Raw genomic sequence first — 16,683 nt, forward strand, 5'->3', positions numbered from 1 at the left:
GGCTCCTCTTCTAGCTCTGGTTGACGGCCTTTAAGCACTCACACAACACAAAAGCAAGGAAGAACATGGGTCAGCATTAGTGGTTCAGTGGTAGAATTCTTGCCTGCCTTGCGGGCGACCCGAGGCCGATTTCTGTCCAATGCAATTCCTCTCTTGTGTTGCTACTCTTCCAGCTCTTGGTAACAGCCTTGCAGCAATCACACCCCGCTAGGGCAGCACCATAAGCATATCAGCATTGGTGGTTCAGTGGTAGAATTCTACCCTGCCATGCCGGAGACCCGTGTCCGATTCCCAGCCAATGCAATTCCTTTTTTGTGTTGCTACTCTTCCAGCTCTGGGTAACAGCCTTGCAGCAATCACACCCCACTAGGGCTGCAGTAAAAGCTTATCAGCATTCGTGGTTCAGTGGTAGAATTCTTAGACCTAGAGTCGATTCTCGGCTAATACAAGTGCGATTTTGTGTGGCTCCTTTTTCAGCTCTGGTTGATGGCCTTTTAGCACTCACACACTACAAAGGCAAAATACCATATCGGTAAGCATTGGTGGCTCAGTGGTGAAATTCTCGCCTGCCATGTGGGAGACCCAGGTCCGATTCCCGGCCAATGCAATTCCTGTTTTGTGTTGCTACTCTTCCAGCTCTGGGTAACAGCTTTGCAGCAATCACACCCCACTAGGGGAGCAGTATAAGCATATCTGTATTGGTGGTTCAGTGCTAGATTTCTTACCTGCTATGCGGGAGAACTTGAGGCGATCCCCGGCTAATACAAGTGCGTTTTTGTGTGGCTCCTGTTTCAGCTCTGGTTGACGGCCTTTTAGCACTCACACAACACAAAGGCAAGAAAAAGCATTGGTCAGCATTGGTGGTTCAGTGGTAGAATTCTCTCCTGCCACACGGGAGACCCGGGTCCTATTCCTGGCCAATGTAATTCCTATTTTGTGTTACTACTCTTCCAGCTCTGGGTAACAGCTTTGCATCAATCACACCCCACTAGGGCTGCAGTATAAGCATATCAGCATTGGTGGTTCAGTGGTAGAATGCTCGCCTGCCACGCGGGAGACCTAAAGTCGATTCCCGGCTAAAACATGTGCGGTTTTAAGTGTCTCCTGTTTCAGCTCTGGTTGATGGCCTTTTAGCACTCACACAACACAAAGGCAAGGAACAACATGGGTCAGCATTGGTCGTTCAGTGGTAGAATTCTTGCCTGCCACGCGGGAGACCCAGGTCCGTTTCCGGGCCAATGCACCTTCTGATTTTGTGTTGCTACTCTTCCAGCTCTGGGTAACAGCCTTGTATCAATCACACCCCACTAGGGCTGCTGTATAAGCATATTAGCATTGTTGGTTCAGTGGTAGATTACTTGCCTGCCACACAGAAGACCATGGTCCGATTCCCGTCCATTACAATTCCTGTTTTGTGTAGCTACTCTTCCAGCTCTGGGTAACAGCCTTGCAGTAATCACACCCCACTAGGGCTGCAGTATAAGCATATCAGCATTGGTGGTTCAGTGGTAGAATTCTCGCCTGCCACGCGGGAGACCCGGGTCCGATTCCCGGCCAATGCAAGTGCTGTTTTGTGTTGCTACTCTTCCAGCTTTGGGTAACAGCCTTGCATCAATCACACCCCACTAGGGCTGCAGAATAAGCATGTCAGCAATGGTGGTTCAGTGGTAGATTTCTCCCCTTCCCCATGAAAGACCCTGGTCAGATTCCCGTCCCTTCCAATTCCTATTTTGTGTTGCTACACTTCCAGCTCTGGGTAACAGCCTTGCAGCAATCAAAACCCACTAGGGCTGCAGTATAAGCATATCAGCATTGCTGGTTCAGTGGTAGAAATCTTGCCTGCCACGTGGGAGACCTTGAGTTGATTCCTGGCTAATACAAATGCAGGTTTGTGTGGCTCCTTTTTCAGCTCTGGTTGACGGCCTTTTAGCACTCACACAACACAAAGGCAAGGAAGAACATGGGTCAGCATTGGTGGTTCAGTGGTAGAAACCTTGCCTGCCAGGCGCGATACCCAGGTCCAATTCCCAGCCAATGCATTTCCTGTTTTGTGTTGCTACTCTTCCAGCTCTGGGTAACAGCCTTGCAGCAATCACACCCCACTAGGGCTTTAGCATAAGCATATCAGCATTGGTGGTGGGAGACCCGGGTCTGATTCCCGGTCAATGCAATTAATGTTTTGTGTTGCTACTCTTCCAGCTCTGGGTATCAGCCTTGCAGCAATCACACCCGACTAGGGCTGCAGTAACAGCTTATCAGCATTGGTGGTTCAGCGGTAGATTTCTTGCCTGCCACACAGAAGACCCTGGTCCGATTCCCATCCATTACAATTCCTGTTTTGTGTAGCTACTCTTCCAGCTCTGGGTAACAGCCTTGCATTAATCACACCCCACTATGGCTGCAGAACAAGCATTTCAGCATTGGTGGTTCAGTGGTAGATTTCTCGCCTGCCACGGGTGAGACCAGGGTCCGATTCCTGGCCAATGCAATTCCTGTTTTGTATTACTACTCTTCCAGCTCTGTGTAACAGCCTTGCAGCAATCACACTCCACTAGGGGCGCAGTATAAGCATATCAGTATTGGTGGTTCAGTGGTAGAATTCTCGCCTGCTACGCTGGAGACCTTGAGTCGATTCCCGACTAATACAAGTGCGGTTTTGTGTGGCTCCTCTTTCAGCTCTGGTTGACGTCTTTTTAGCACTCACACAACACAAAGGCAGGGAAGAACATGGGTCAGCATTGGTGGCTCAGTGGTAGAGTTCTCGCCTGCCACGCAGGAGACCCGGGTCAGATTCTCGGCCAATGAAAATCCTGTTTTGTGTTGCTACTCTTCCAGCTCTGGATATCAGCCTTGCAGCAATCACACCCCACTAGGGCTGTAGTAAAACCATTTCAGCATTGGTGGTTCAGTGGTAGAATTCTCGCCTGCCACGCGGTGGACAAAGAGTTGATTCCTGGCTAATACAAGTGCGGTTTTGTGTGGCTCCTTTTTCAGCTCTGGTTGACGGCCTTTTAGCACTCACACACTACAAAGGCAAAAAACTATATCAGTAAGCGTTGGTGGCTCAGTGGTAGAATTCTCGCCTGCCACGTGGGAGACCCGGGTCTGATTCCCGACCAATGCAATACCTGTTTTGTGTTGCTACTCTTCCAGCTCTGGGTAACAGCCTTGCAGCAATCACACCCCACTAGGGTTGCAGTAAAACCATATCAGCATTGGTGGTTCAGTGGTAGAACTCTCGCTTGCCACGCGGTAGACCTTGAGTCGCTTCCGGGCTAATACAAGTGCAGTTTTGAGTGGCTCCTTTTTCAGCTCTGGTTGACAGCCTTTTAGCACTCACACAACACAAAGGCAAAAAGTAACATCGGTCAGCATTGGTGGCTGAGTGGTTGAATTCTCGCCTGCTATGCAGGAGACCCAGGTCCGATTCTCGGCCAATGCAATTCCTGTTTTGTGTTGCTACTCTTCCAGCTCTAGGTAACAGCTTTGCAGCAATCACACCCCACTAGGACAGTAGTATAAGGATATCAGCATTGGTGGTTCAGTGGTAGATTTCTCACCTGCCACGCGGAAGACCTGGGTCCGATTCCCGGCCAATGCAATTACAGTTTTGCGTTGCTACTCTTCCAGCTCTGGATAACAGCCTTGCATCAACCACACCCCACTAGGGGCGCAGTATAAGCATATCAGTATTTGTAGTTCAGTGGTAGATTTCTTGCCTGCCACACAGAAGACCCAGGTCCATTTCCCATCCATTACAATTCCTGTTTTGTGTAGCTACTCTTCCAGCTCTGGGTAACAGCTTTGTATCAATCACACCCCACTAGGGCTGTAGAATAAGCATTTTAGCATTGGTGGTTTAGTGGTAGAATTCTCGCCTGCCATGTGGGAGACCTAGGTCTGATTTCCGGCCAATGCAATTCCTGTTTTGTGTTACTACTCTTCCAGTTCTGGGTAACTGCTTTGCATCAATCACACCCCACTTGGGCTGCAGAATAAGCATATCAGCATTGGTGGTTCAGTGGTAGAATTTTCGCCTGCCACGCCGGAGACCTTGAGTCGATTCCCAGCTAATACATGTGCTGTTTTGAGTGGCTCCTGTTGCAGCTCTAGTTGATGGCCTTTTAGCACTCACACAACATAAAGGCAAGGAACAACATTGGTCAGCATTGTTCGTTCAGTGGTAGAATTCTCGTCTGCCACGCGGGAGACCCGGCTCCGATTCCCGGCCAATGCACCTTCTGATTTTGGTTGCTACTCTTCCAGCGCTGGGTAACAGCCTTGCAGCAATCACACCCCACTAGGGCTGCAATAAAACCATGTCAGCATTGGTGGTTTAGTTGTAGAATTCTCGCCTGCCACGTGGTAGACCTTGAGTCGCTTCCCACCTAATACAAGTGCAGTTTTGTGTTGCTCCTTTTTCAGCTCTGGTTGACGGTCTTTTAGCACTCACACACACAAAGGCAAGGAAGAACACGGGTCAGCATTGGTGGTTCAGTGGTAGAATTCTCGCCTGCCACGCGGGAGACCCGGATTCGATTCCCGGCCAATGCAATTCCTGTTTTGTGTTGCTACTCTTCCAGCTTTGGGTATCAGCCTTGCAGCAATAACACCCCACTAGGGCTGCAGTATAAGCATATCAGCATTGTTGCTTCAGTGGTAGATTTCTTGCCTGCCACACAGAAGACCGTGGTCCGATTCCCGTCCATTACAATTGCTGTTTTGTGTAGCTACTCTTCCAGCTCTGGGTAACAGCCTTGCATTAATCCTTGCAGTGCTCCTTCATTGCTGAGCTTGACTTGTCATTTACTATCGCCCACCCACTCGTCACATTATGTAAGAAATTAGCGGAGGATAGACCCGCCTTGGTGCATCTATCTGTCTCCAGGCAGCACGCAAGCTATCTTCTTACACACGGCATCTTGCCAGAGTTTAAAAAAACGTGTGTCTGAGAAGCTTATGAATGGCATGTTTTCAGTCAACATTGACGAGGCCACGGACAAAAGTATGGATAAAATTCTTAATGTACTGGTCCGATTTTATGAAGAGGATGCAGGCAGTGTAAAAACACAGCATCTTGCCAGCAAAAAAGTAAATATTGCGAATGCCTCAGCTTTGATGCTGGAACTAAATGACGTCCTGCACTCATATGGGCTAAAGTGGAGGCAGGTCACCAGTATGCTACTAGACAATTGCGCAGTGATGAGGGGGAAGAAGTTGGGGCTTGAGACCCTAGCTAGAAAGGAGAACCCCAATCTGTTGGACATTTTGGGAGACACTGTCCATATGGTGTCAAATGCGGCTAAGGCTCTCATGAGCCCATTTCAATCAGAGGTGGAAGATTTTTGCTCTGATGTTTATAATGACATAGAGAAGTCCCCAAAGCAGAAGGAGATTTTTGCATAATTTCAGAGTTTACTCCATCTCCCCCCCCCAAGAGCTTGATAAGGCCCATTAGTAACCGATTCATTCAGATGCCTGAAGTCTGCAGTAGAATGAATGAACTACTGGATGTACTCGTGGTGCACTACTATCATGTCCTGGACCCAAATGAGGAACACAAATACAGGTAGGCCTAATAAAACTCTTTTTAATAATAACAGGTGTGATGTATTTAATGTTCGTTATTTAGTTTAGTTAGATTAAGCTCATTATGGAATGTACAGGAGGCCTAATGATGCAACATCTTTTGAGATATTTTTTTAAATGGTTATGGTAGGTGTTAGGAAAATAGCAAATTATCAGCATATTAAGGTAATAGGCTATATATATATATATATATATATATATATATATATATATATATATATATATATATATATATATATATATATATATATATGTGTGTGTGTGTGTGTGTGTGTGTGTACTACAGAAGGCTTCTTAATCAGGTTTTTGAGCGGCATGACCTCACAACTGAGGAAAAGGCCAGGATAGTAGTTCTTCAGAAAGAGCAGGCAGCAGCGTCCCGGACGGGAACACAAGTTAACCAAGACCGAAAAGATCGCATCTCTGTGCTCATTTCAGAGTTTGACAGAGTAAAAGTCTTGATTCACTTATACAGAGGTATCTTTTGTATGACTAGGCAAACTTAATGCAACTTGAACTTGATGTTGTATTGGTTACATATTTTTGTGTTTTTAGTGTTTGTAGTCCACTAGCACCTGATCTAACAAATTACCTAAGTCATGATACAATGAAACAGTCAGGTCTTTTCTACAGCAACAATAACCAAATTAATGAGAATATGATCAACATTTAAGTACTGTGTGATGTTGTGAAGAACAATGTATCAAGGTAACAGTTTCCTATAATTTACTCCTGTACATGAAAGTGAGTAACATATTCAAAAGCCATCTCTGTAGTCTCATTACAGAGTCTAATCTAATTTTTATTTATCGGAGGATGCAAGACCTAGACTTGATACCTAGAAACATATGATGTCACCTCAAAGGCTATTTTTTGCATTGTGTCAGAAAGAAAAATGCTTTGTTATACAGTCATCTTGGAATATATCAAAAAGTAATTCCCTCTGTTATATGTATGACAGTATGACTAGTGTTCTGATCTAATTAATGTTTTGCTGGAAATAAATTTAGTTGTATTATTATTTAGTTACAGTATATATTGTATTTTAAATACATAATCATACTTTTGTTCAGTTATTTCCCACACCAGTCATGAGTTTTAATTGCTCAAATTGAATTATTTATTTTTTCTTATATTTGCAGGGGTCCTTCTGACATTTCAGAGATTTGTCAAAAAGCTTCAACATGAAAAGCCAATGGTGCATTTGTTGCATGTGGAAATGGTGGCCCTTGTTAAAGAGCTCCTGGGCAAATTTATGAGACCAAAGGCTGTTCCACTGAGTCACAAGGAGATTCTCAAGGTTGATGTACGGAGCAGGGATTTGCAACTGCCAAACCAGAGGCTCTCTGTTGGACAATTCTGCTACAATTCAATGAACAAAGCTCGTGTGGAAAGGAAGGTATGGGTTGGACATATCTATGACTCTCTCAGAGAAGGGTATCTGAGGTCAGCAGAGTTTCTGCTAAAAAACCTTCCCCTGGATAACATCATATCGCCGTCTCTAATTCAATCCGATGCAGTTGTTGGAGCATTCACTACATTAGGAAAGGCCTTGCCAAATGTTGTCCCTCCAGAAGAGATTGGTCAGCTGGTTGAAGAATGTCGGGCCTACCAGATGGATGCGGACATGCTTCTTCGTGTACCAAACTACATTGAAGGGGACTGTCGAGTTGATGTAGACTGGTGGAGCCATGTTGCTTCCTTGAAAAATGCAAAAAGAGGTGTGAGGTATCCCACCCTGTGCAAACTTGTTAAAGCGCTTTTGTCCATTTTTACAGGCCCCTTGGTGGAAGCATCATTCAATTTAATGGATGATATCCTAGAGTCTGACAGGTGCTCCATTAATGTGGAAACATATGAGAGCCTCGCAGTGATCAGGTCCACACTTAAGGCCAGGGACTGGACAGCCTCAACTATGAACATTGACCAGCCTTTAGGGCGATCCTGCCTTTCCTCATTCCAAAACTACCAATTACATTTAAAGAAAACGAAAGAGACTGCACAGGCACTAAAGCAGAAAAGGCTTAGTGAGGCAGCAAGGATTCTGTCCTCAAAGGAGGCAAACAAATTGGCTCAACAGGCCCGAAAAATCAAAAGGCCAGCAAAATCCTCTTCTGCACAAGCCTCCACTTCCTCTGCTCAACAGGCCCTCCTGAAAAAGAGAAGACCACCCCAATCCTCCTCTGCACAAGCCTCCACCACCTCTGCTCAAGCCACCACCACCTCTGCACAAGCCACCAACTCCTCTGGTCAACAGGCCCTGGAAGACCACCCCAACCCTCCTCAGCACCAGTCTCCACATCATCTGCACCAACACAGTTTTTACTCTCTTTTATCAATCCAAAGCATCATCAAACATGTTAAAAAGAAAAGGTTCTGAGGACCCAAAACAATGTTTATCAAAAAGGAAGAAATGAAGGGATGGAGACATGTTTTCCACACTGTCTTTTACAGTTATTTATTTTGTTTTTTTCAGTTCAGTGGTCACCATTTGCATGTTTTGGACCAAAAACTAAGTTCAGAAAGGAAAAAATAAAGGGAAGGAGAAATGTTTTTTTGTTAATCCCATACTGTCTTTTACAGTATACTTATTTATTACGGTTTTTCAGTTGAATGGTGCATATTTTGCAATTAAATTTGTTAAAGAAAAATGAATGTGTGTCCTTTTCATGTCCTTTAGTTAATCAATTCCTGTGTACTTTGGAGTACTATTATTGCCACTTACTGACCTGTCTTGGTATGGCTGTAGCATCTGTAGCATTTACTTCCAGTGATTGTTCTAAGATGGGCTAATAATGTCAATCTAGGCACTGAACATATTGAGAAGAAAATGCTAGGTTTTCTTGAATAATACTGGGGGCATAATGCAAATAGGAAAATATCTAAAAAGAGCCACTTGACAATAATGAAGATCAGGGTTACACATAGGCTGTTAATATATTTGGGCCCAGGGGCCCACAAGTTATGAGTTAAAAGTGCGTTGCATACATAGTACCCCCACCCCTACTCACCTCAGGGGCAAGGAAAAAAAGTTCAGGCTCAGGAATTTTTTCCACTATCAGCCCTGCAACTGTTACGAACAAGACTATATATATATGAAGTGAAACGGGCCGGAGTATAGTAAAAAGGGTTGGAGTGTTGTTCACTTGCTTAACAATTAAAGCAGTTCACATTGAGGTTGCTGATTGTTTGGACATTGACTAACGCATTAATGTATATATACTTATATATAAATATATATACAGTCTTGTATCAGTTATTTATAAAAAAAATTGGGGGTGGGGGGAATAAACAGGGAGGCTAATAACTCTGACTTCAACTGTATATCTGTGTGTGTATGAGTATATGTATATGGCTACTTTTATACTTTTTTTCGCAAAAGATTCTGACTTTCGTGCAGGATTGATTCTGCTGTCCCATGTCTTCAAAGAAAAAGTTGAGAATTTGATCACACTGGGAGAGGTATGGAACTTAGCTGAACTCTCGCTTTCTAATAGTCTTGATACATGTTTCTTATAGATGGTTAACTTTTTTTTTTTTTTTACTTTTTACAGTGTGATGCTGAGACTCCATACCCAACCATACAATTGGCAGAAACTGACTGGAAAATGGCTTTCTCCAAGAGGGCACAATTTTTTGTCAAAGTGGATGGTGTGGAGGTGTGCAGGGCAATGGGAGCTGAAGAAGGAATCATTGCAGCCTTCAGTGCTTATTATGTATTCAACTTGGCTTATCCACCATATATGAAGAATACACTGACCTTCCTGCAGCATGCCATAGCCAAGATTACTGAGGAGGGTGGCAAGCCCCTTCCAATAACGGTCACCCAAATAATTAATATCCTGTGCTAAAAATGCCACAGCCATATCGATGCACAAGGTGTGGAAGGAAAACCTTCACCTTAATGAAACTAATTCAACATGTTGGCCTGGTTCACAACCATGAACCAAATTTCAACATCACTTGTGGACTGAATGATTGCAAGTCATCTTTTACACTATATGAGTCTTTTAGGCGTCATGTCTATCGAAAACACAGGAAGCTTGTTCTGCCTCGTGATGACCTGGATGCTACTGAAAACATGGACCATGATTTTGAAAACATTGACTGTCACAATGATCTGGAAAATACCAACGAGCTACAGCCTTTGGCAGATGAAATGCCTCCACCTAGTAGGAATGAGCTTTTGGCTAACTTTAAAAAAAATCTCTTCAGTTTAATTCTTAAATGTAGAGAAAAAAATCACATTCCTCAGACTGTCCAGCACGAAATAGTTAATGACATGAATTTTTTATTTTGTTATTTTAAAGAAAATTACGACTCTTTTATTTCTTACCATCTCTTCAAAAAAAATGGGTTCAACATTTCAGAATGTCCTGAAACCAGACAAATGGTACAGTCAAGGGACTTCTTTGAAGAAGCTTCAAAAATTGTTAGCTCTCCACACATGTTAAAAGAGCACTGTAAATCTAAGCTTAGGCTGATTGAACCAGTACATCACATTTTGAGGTCACCGAGTGGACACAAAGTAGGCACCTATTCATATGTACCTATTACTGAGGTTTTAACTAACTACTGCTCACGTGACGACATATTTGATGAAATTCAGACAAATAACTATTTACACAAAGATCCAGATTACCTAAATGACTACACAAATGGTACATGTTTCAAGGAACATTCCTACTTTAAAGTCAACCCACATGCTTTAGAATTTGACGTTGTCAACCCGCTAGGTTAAAAAAAAGCAAGCACAAGCTTTGTGCTTTTTACTATACTGAAGGCAACCTTAAACACTCCTCAAAACTGAAGCACATTCACCTTGCTTTATTAGTATGACAAACCTTTGTAAAAAACTGTGGATTAGCAACCATTTTAAAACCAATGTTGGATGACCTGAAAAAACTTGAACGTGAAGGGTTCATGATAACTGTAGGTGGGATTGAGCAGACTGTTCATGCTGCACTAGCAACATTTTCGGCAGACAATCTTTCAGCACATATGTTAGCTGGTTTTACGATGTCATTTAACTCTGCTAGAGTTTGCCGCTATTGCATGGCAACCCACACAGACGTAAAAGATAAATTTACTGAAAGTGATTTTGTTTTAAGAACTCCAGAGGAACATCTCTACCATCTAACATGCATTGAAAACGCAAATGATCGAAGAACATATGGTGTAAACTATTCATCACCATTTAGTGAATTGAACTATTTTGACGTGACAGACATTTCCACCTGATATAATGCATGATTTGTTGGAGGGAGTTATTCCTCTAATAATAAAACTTGTTCTGAGCTGGGCTCACAAAGAAAAACATATCACTATTAAGGAGTTAAATGATTAACTTGAGCAACTCTCCATTGGTCAAAATGACAAAAAAAAAACAAAAAAAAAACAGTGCATTTGTCAGAGCGAAGCTTACACAAATCTGGAATTGCTGGGTCTGCCTCACAAAATGGTTTTTGTTTAGGATTTTGCCATTTTTAAATGGCACACCGTATTCCTCCCAACAGTAAACAGTGGAATGTTTTTCTGTTGTGTTGTGACATTGTTGACATTGTAATTGCCCCAAGAGTGAAAAGGGAAAACCTGGCAATGTTAGATACACTGGTGTTTGAGTTTTTGACACAGCTAAGGGATGTTTTTGGGGATGTTGTGACACCCAAGTGTCATTTTTTGATACATTACTCAAGACTAACATCTATATTTGAACCTTTGCGCTTGCTTTGGTGCATGCGTTTTGAGGCTAAACACCAGTATTTTAAGAATGTTGCTAGCAGCTGTAGAAACTTTATTAACATTGCCAAAACCTTAAGTGAGAGGCACCAAATGAAACAATGCTGGGAATTTTCCACACCTTGTATTCTTGATGAGTTTGAGTGCACTGTTAGACCTTACTAGGTTTTTTTACAGTAGAATACTGGCAACACTGTTGCCAGCCACTCACTGTAAAAGTTTGGTTACAGTAAGTAACTGGCAACAGTGTTGCCAGTTAATTACTGTAACTGAACTATTACAGTGAGTGGCTGGCAACAGTGTTGCCAGTAATTTACTGTAACTGAACCATTACAGTGAGTAGCTGGCAACAGTGTTGCCAGTTAATTACTGTAATAGAGCAGCAGTGGTAACTAACTGGAAACTGTGTACAGTTAATTACTGTATTGTAGTGTTACAAATCACAGCATTATACTGCATACACATTAATAGTATGTCATATATAGTTATTGTAGTGTTACTAAAATTAATTAGTATTCTTAGCTGTTATTTAAAAATAGAAGGCATAACATTTTTCAGACAAATTTATTTTATTGTTTTGGCACCAAACAAATAAATAACAGAAAAAGTATAACAAAATTAAGAAATCAGCAGATATAAATATTGTCTTGCATATAACAGGTCTGCACAGTAAGGCTGCGGTCACATTAACCTTTAAGCATGCAAAATTCTGTCATACTGCACTGCGAAGTGGAATTAAACAAAGCGAGTAGTGGAATTAAACAAAATAATTAGAGATTGAAAAAGCAAGCCAGAGAGGTCATGTTTTGATCTTTGATTGGTATCAAGCAATCACATGATGTGATTTTGCATGTCAGCGCTCTCCAAGCTTGAACTTTTCAATGCTGCGAATTATGAAATGTCACATGAGCTATCATTCCAGGTCAGCAGTACTCACATGCGTATGAATGGAAGTCTGTAGGGAGTAAAGTTCAGTGTGACCGGGACTTTAAGCTGTAACTCTAATTAAACACACCTGATCAAACTAATTAAGGCTTGTTAGAAATCTACAGGTAATGTTGAACCAGGGTGGGAGCTAAACTCTGCTGCTGCAGTTCTCCAGGAACTTGGAGTTTGACCCCATGGTATATAGCAGGGGTGCTCAATCCTGTTCCTGTATATCTATCTTCCTGCAGATTTCAGTTGCTACCCATATCAAACACACCTGCCTGTAATTATTACGTGGTGTTCAGGTCCTAATTAATTGATTTAGGTGTGTTTGATATGGATAAAAACTGAAATCTGCATGAAGGTAGATCAGCAAATGAACAGCAAAAAACACAAAATAATTATTTTAAAGTTTTAAATAATTAAAAACTGTGTCAAATCTCAATAAAAAGTTTAAAATAATTATAAAAAATAAAAATAAAGTTGGCAACACCGAAAAACCAAAAGATCCAATCTTTTATTGTTATAATTATCTCATGACAACAAACTTTTTTATTGTTTCTAATATAAATTCATAAACACTGCTCTGAAAAATACTTAGCAACAAACTCACAACCTGGGACCGGACAGTGGACCTTTTGTGTGTAGATGGCTATGTGTATCATGTTTTTGTGATTCCCTGTGATGATGTGCACATGTTACCTTACTGAGATGATGGAATTTAAATTTGGCTTAGTTGCCAGAAAGATACATACAACTGTTAGCATCTGTACAATATGGCCGTATGCAATATCCAATAAATACATATACTTAAACAAAAGTAATGTTAAAAGTTATATAAGGAGAGGCTAACTAGCTAATAATGTAGCTTTCAAGTACACAGTTCAAGATAACAGCAATATAAGTTAAAACACAGCCTTATTTTAGAAACCCTCAAAAACATTTGAACACATTTTACTTACTCATTGTAGATTCTTATTTAAAGCCTAAAACATATCAGACTCTACATCTGAATTGATGGACAGAGAATAGAGCACACTCAGCAGTAAACAAATCAAACACCTGGCTCCCTTAAAGGGCCGGCATTTTCTGAAAACTCTTTCTAACACCTTTGTGTTTAGAATAAGACAGACAATCTGTGGGAGTGTGTGGTGATGCCTAAATCATTATTTTCTGCCTTTAAAATGCACATCTCTATAAATAGCAACAAAAAAAATCAGAGAAGATGGGACAGTAATGGTTGAACAGTAATTTGCTATTTATTGTCAGTTACTATCTGTAATGAGTACATAAAGTAAATTACTGGAATTTATTCTTTGCACTACACAATTTCATACAAAGTCTACTCCTTTTATAGTAAAATAATATGTGTTAATAAATAATAAATGTTTCCTTTTATTACAGCAAAACACTGGCTATTTTACAGTTATTTACTGCACATACAACAGAGTAACAGTGCAGTTATACTAATTAAACACACCTGATCAAACTAAATCTAAAGGTAGTGTGTTGAAGCAGGGCTGGAACTAAATTCTGCTGGGCTGCGGCCCTTCAGGAGTTTGACATTTAGGAATTGCCTACATTTATCACAATCATGCACATATCATTGAATAAAAACAAAAAAAATATAAAAACTTCATCCAAAGCAAAAAAATAAATAAATAATCTGATCCTCATGTTGTTCCAAACCTGTAGTAATAATAATAATTAAAAAAAAACAAATAACCTGATTAATACATTTATTTAGGAAAGCCTTTATACTATACTGTTAATGCCACTTTTACCTACTTCATTTGAAGTTTTCAAACAAATTCATTGAGTCTCTGCAAAAATGTATGTACATGCTGTTTAAGATATTTTTTAAATAACACATTTTTACTAGTTATTTAGCAAAATACTAATACTCAGCTTAAAGTGCAATTTAAAAGCTTAACTATAGGCTAAACTAGGCAAATTAGATTAATTATAGAAAAGTAAACAAAGTTATAAAAATGATTGTGATAGTTTGGTTGCTTTGTGTGAATATTTTTGCCTTTAAATGCATCTCGTCGATATCTTTACTTTTTAATTAGCTCTGTGACATTGACATTGGTTGACTCCTGATACTCAATGTTAAAAACATTAAAGGAACCAAAGAAAACACAGAGATGGCTGCAGAGAAATTTAGCTTATCATCAATGCATTGTCTCACTTTCTCCTCAATACTGACCATTCACATACCGAAACTGAACAGTAAATATATATATATATATATATATATATATATATATATATATATATATATATATATATATATATATATATATATCAATATATATATCAATATATATATCAACATAAAGCATCAGAGTACATGGGGTAATAATGGTTGAGCAGTAATTTACCATTTATTATCACAGTAACTATCTGTAATGAGTACATAATGTAAATTACTGTAATTTATTCTTTGCACTACAAAATTTCATACAAATCCTGCTTTCCTTTTTACAAATACTGTTTCCTTTTATTACAGCAAAACACTGGCTATTTTACAGTTATTTACTGCATAATCTACAGTAAGGGTTAACAGTGTAGGTAGGAGTATAGAGACTCCGTTATCATCACTCCCATTAGACCTACAGACAATTCTCACAAACATACACTCTATGGAACATTTCAACATTCAGCGCGTTTCAAATGTGACTGTTTATAGTGTGAGGTATGCATTAAAAGATGTATTCATAGTTGACTATGTCCATGCAGAAGAAATTCCCCTATTCTTCCAAATTAAATACATTTTAAATGTAAACACTGAATGGTTGCTGTAACGTTCCCTTGCAGAACGTATTTTGGATAAGTGTGTGCGTTCGTTTGTATGTGGGTGTGTCGTTTCATGCATGTGTTACAGGTACGAACGGCATTGGAGGATCCGCATTTCGTGCTGATGACGTTGGCCGCTGATGCTGGGTTTGCGCCACCAATCGCTGGTTGGCGTAGCGTTTAAAAGCCGAGCCCAAACTGCAATGGCGATCTCTCTCTCTCTGTCTCTTTCCTTCTCGCCACTTCTCGCTCTTATTCTTTCTGTGGGTCTCTGTGAGGACAGTCTCTCTTGCGAGGGCTAGTCTGAGAGAATGTGTTTTGCTTGTTTAATGCTCTTGTCTAAAGTTTGCGATTTAACAATGTTTGTGAAATTGTCCAGTTAACTGACATGTTTGAGTGATGCCTCGGAGAGGTGTAGGAGTGAGTAAGTCGCGCGATATACATATACAACACTCAGATTGATATTTTGTATTAGTTCATTAGGTTCAGGAGAATGTGCTGTTTTCTGTATGTTTTGTTTTTAGTTAGAGCAGTTTAGTTAAGACGTTTGGTACGTTGAAGATGTTTCTTTTCATGCTTTTCTTTTCATATTTAGTTTAGTTTGGTGAAAACAGTTACTGAGTTTTGTTATATTTATTTCTTTGATTTAAGCACATTCAACTACTTCCTCTCCCCCCAGGTAATTCATTATTTAATCATTGTAAATATTTTTCTTTCACTGTATAATATATTTTCACTGGTTTTCATGGGATATATGGGCAATAAATAATTGCAGTGATTATTTGATTCAGTTTATTTCTTTCTCCATCCGCTTGTCACACACATTAAACTAATGTATGTTATTGTCATCTACTCCTAGTTTAATATTAACATCTAAAAGGACGTAACATATAATTGGGGGCTCATCCGCGATCTATTTAAATTATTTAAAATCTTAATTTAGTCCCGGATAATAGTTTTGTGTGTGTGTGTACTCGGATGGTGTAGAGAAAAAAGGAGAAAAACTTTGACAGTGAAATAGTATCATTTTCTCTCTTTGCAATTTTGGTCTTTTGTAAGTAAGTAGGCTATTTGTGAGAATTTAGACAATGAGTACTTTTGATTTAGAAACATTTGTTGCTAATCCGATATTGGAAGTTTTTGAGCGATGTAGGAAAGACGATTTATTGCAGATAGGTGAACACTATCGCATTCCTGTTGTGAGGCAGTCTTTAAAGCGCCTTATTAAAGACGAGGTTTAAAGCACTTGATTAAACACAAAATTTTAAATTTACCTGATGCGGATGGCGATAAGGCTGGTGCAGAGGCTGTAGAACACAGTTCTGATAATTTAGTGGATGCGGAGAAGGAGACGGGTGAGTATGCCGAGGTGGAGACCGAGGCAAAGACTGGCTTGCCGCCCTTCCATCCATTTTCCCCGACTTCACTTGAGTCTGGGGGTGATGCGAGGCTAAAGGTCCGCCTGGCTCGCATGCAGATTGAAGCTCAAGAGCGAGCTGAGACGCGCCACGCCGAGATGAAGCTGCGCCTGGATATCCGTAAATTGGAAATCGACGCGGAGACACAGGTAAAACTTAGACAGCTCGAGTTAGACTCGATGAAGGTTGGTTCTGGCCGATCTGTACAGTT

At 40.5% G+C, this 16,683-nt stretch overlaps 1 protein-coding gene, 1 long non-coding RNA gene and 2 other non-coding genes across 4 annotated transcripts in view; 3 read left to right on the forward strand and 1 right to left on the reverse strand.

Moving 5' to 3' along the window:
- Nucleotides 1-16,683, reverse strand: part of LOC141381913 (uncharacterized) — a 560,761-nt gene that overhangs the window by 439,610 nt on the left and 104,468 nt on the right. The gene's annotated exons all lie outside the window — the stretch shown is intronic.
- LOC141381811 (uncharacterized) lies at nt 1,231-8,441 on the forward strand. Its single transcript, XM_073948601.1, has 2 exons — nt 1,231-5,569; nt 6,732-8,441. Exons 1-2 carry the CDS (start codon nt 5,500-5,502, stop codon nt 7,967-7,969), a joined length of 1,308 nt encoding a protein of 435 aa, XP_073804702.1. The 5' UTR covers nt 1,231-5,499; the 3' UTR covers nt 7,970-8,441.
- On the forward strand, nt 1,492-1,562 carry trnag-gcc (transfer RNA glycine (anticodon GCC)). Its single transcript has one exon. It is a non-coding gene; the product is annotated as a tRNA-Gly (tRNA).
- trnag-gcc (transfer RNA glycine (anticodon GCC)) lies at nt 4,484-4,554 on the forward strand. The gene has a single exon. It is a non-coding gene; the product is annotated as a tRNA-Gly (tRNA).

Source organism: Danio rerio, chromosome 4, assembly GCF_049306965.1.
Source record: "Danio rerio strain Tuebingen ecotype United States chromosome 4, GRCz12tu, whole genome shotgun sequence".
Taxonomy (NCBI): Eukaryota; Metazoa; Chordata; class Actinopteri; order Cypriniformes; family Danionidae; genus Danio; species Danio rerio.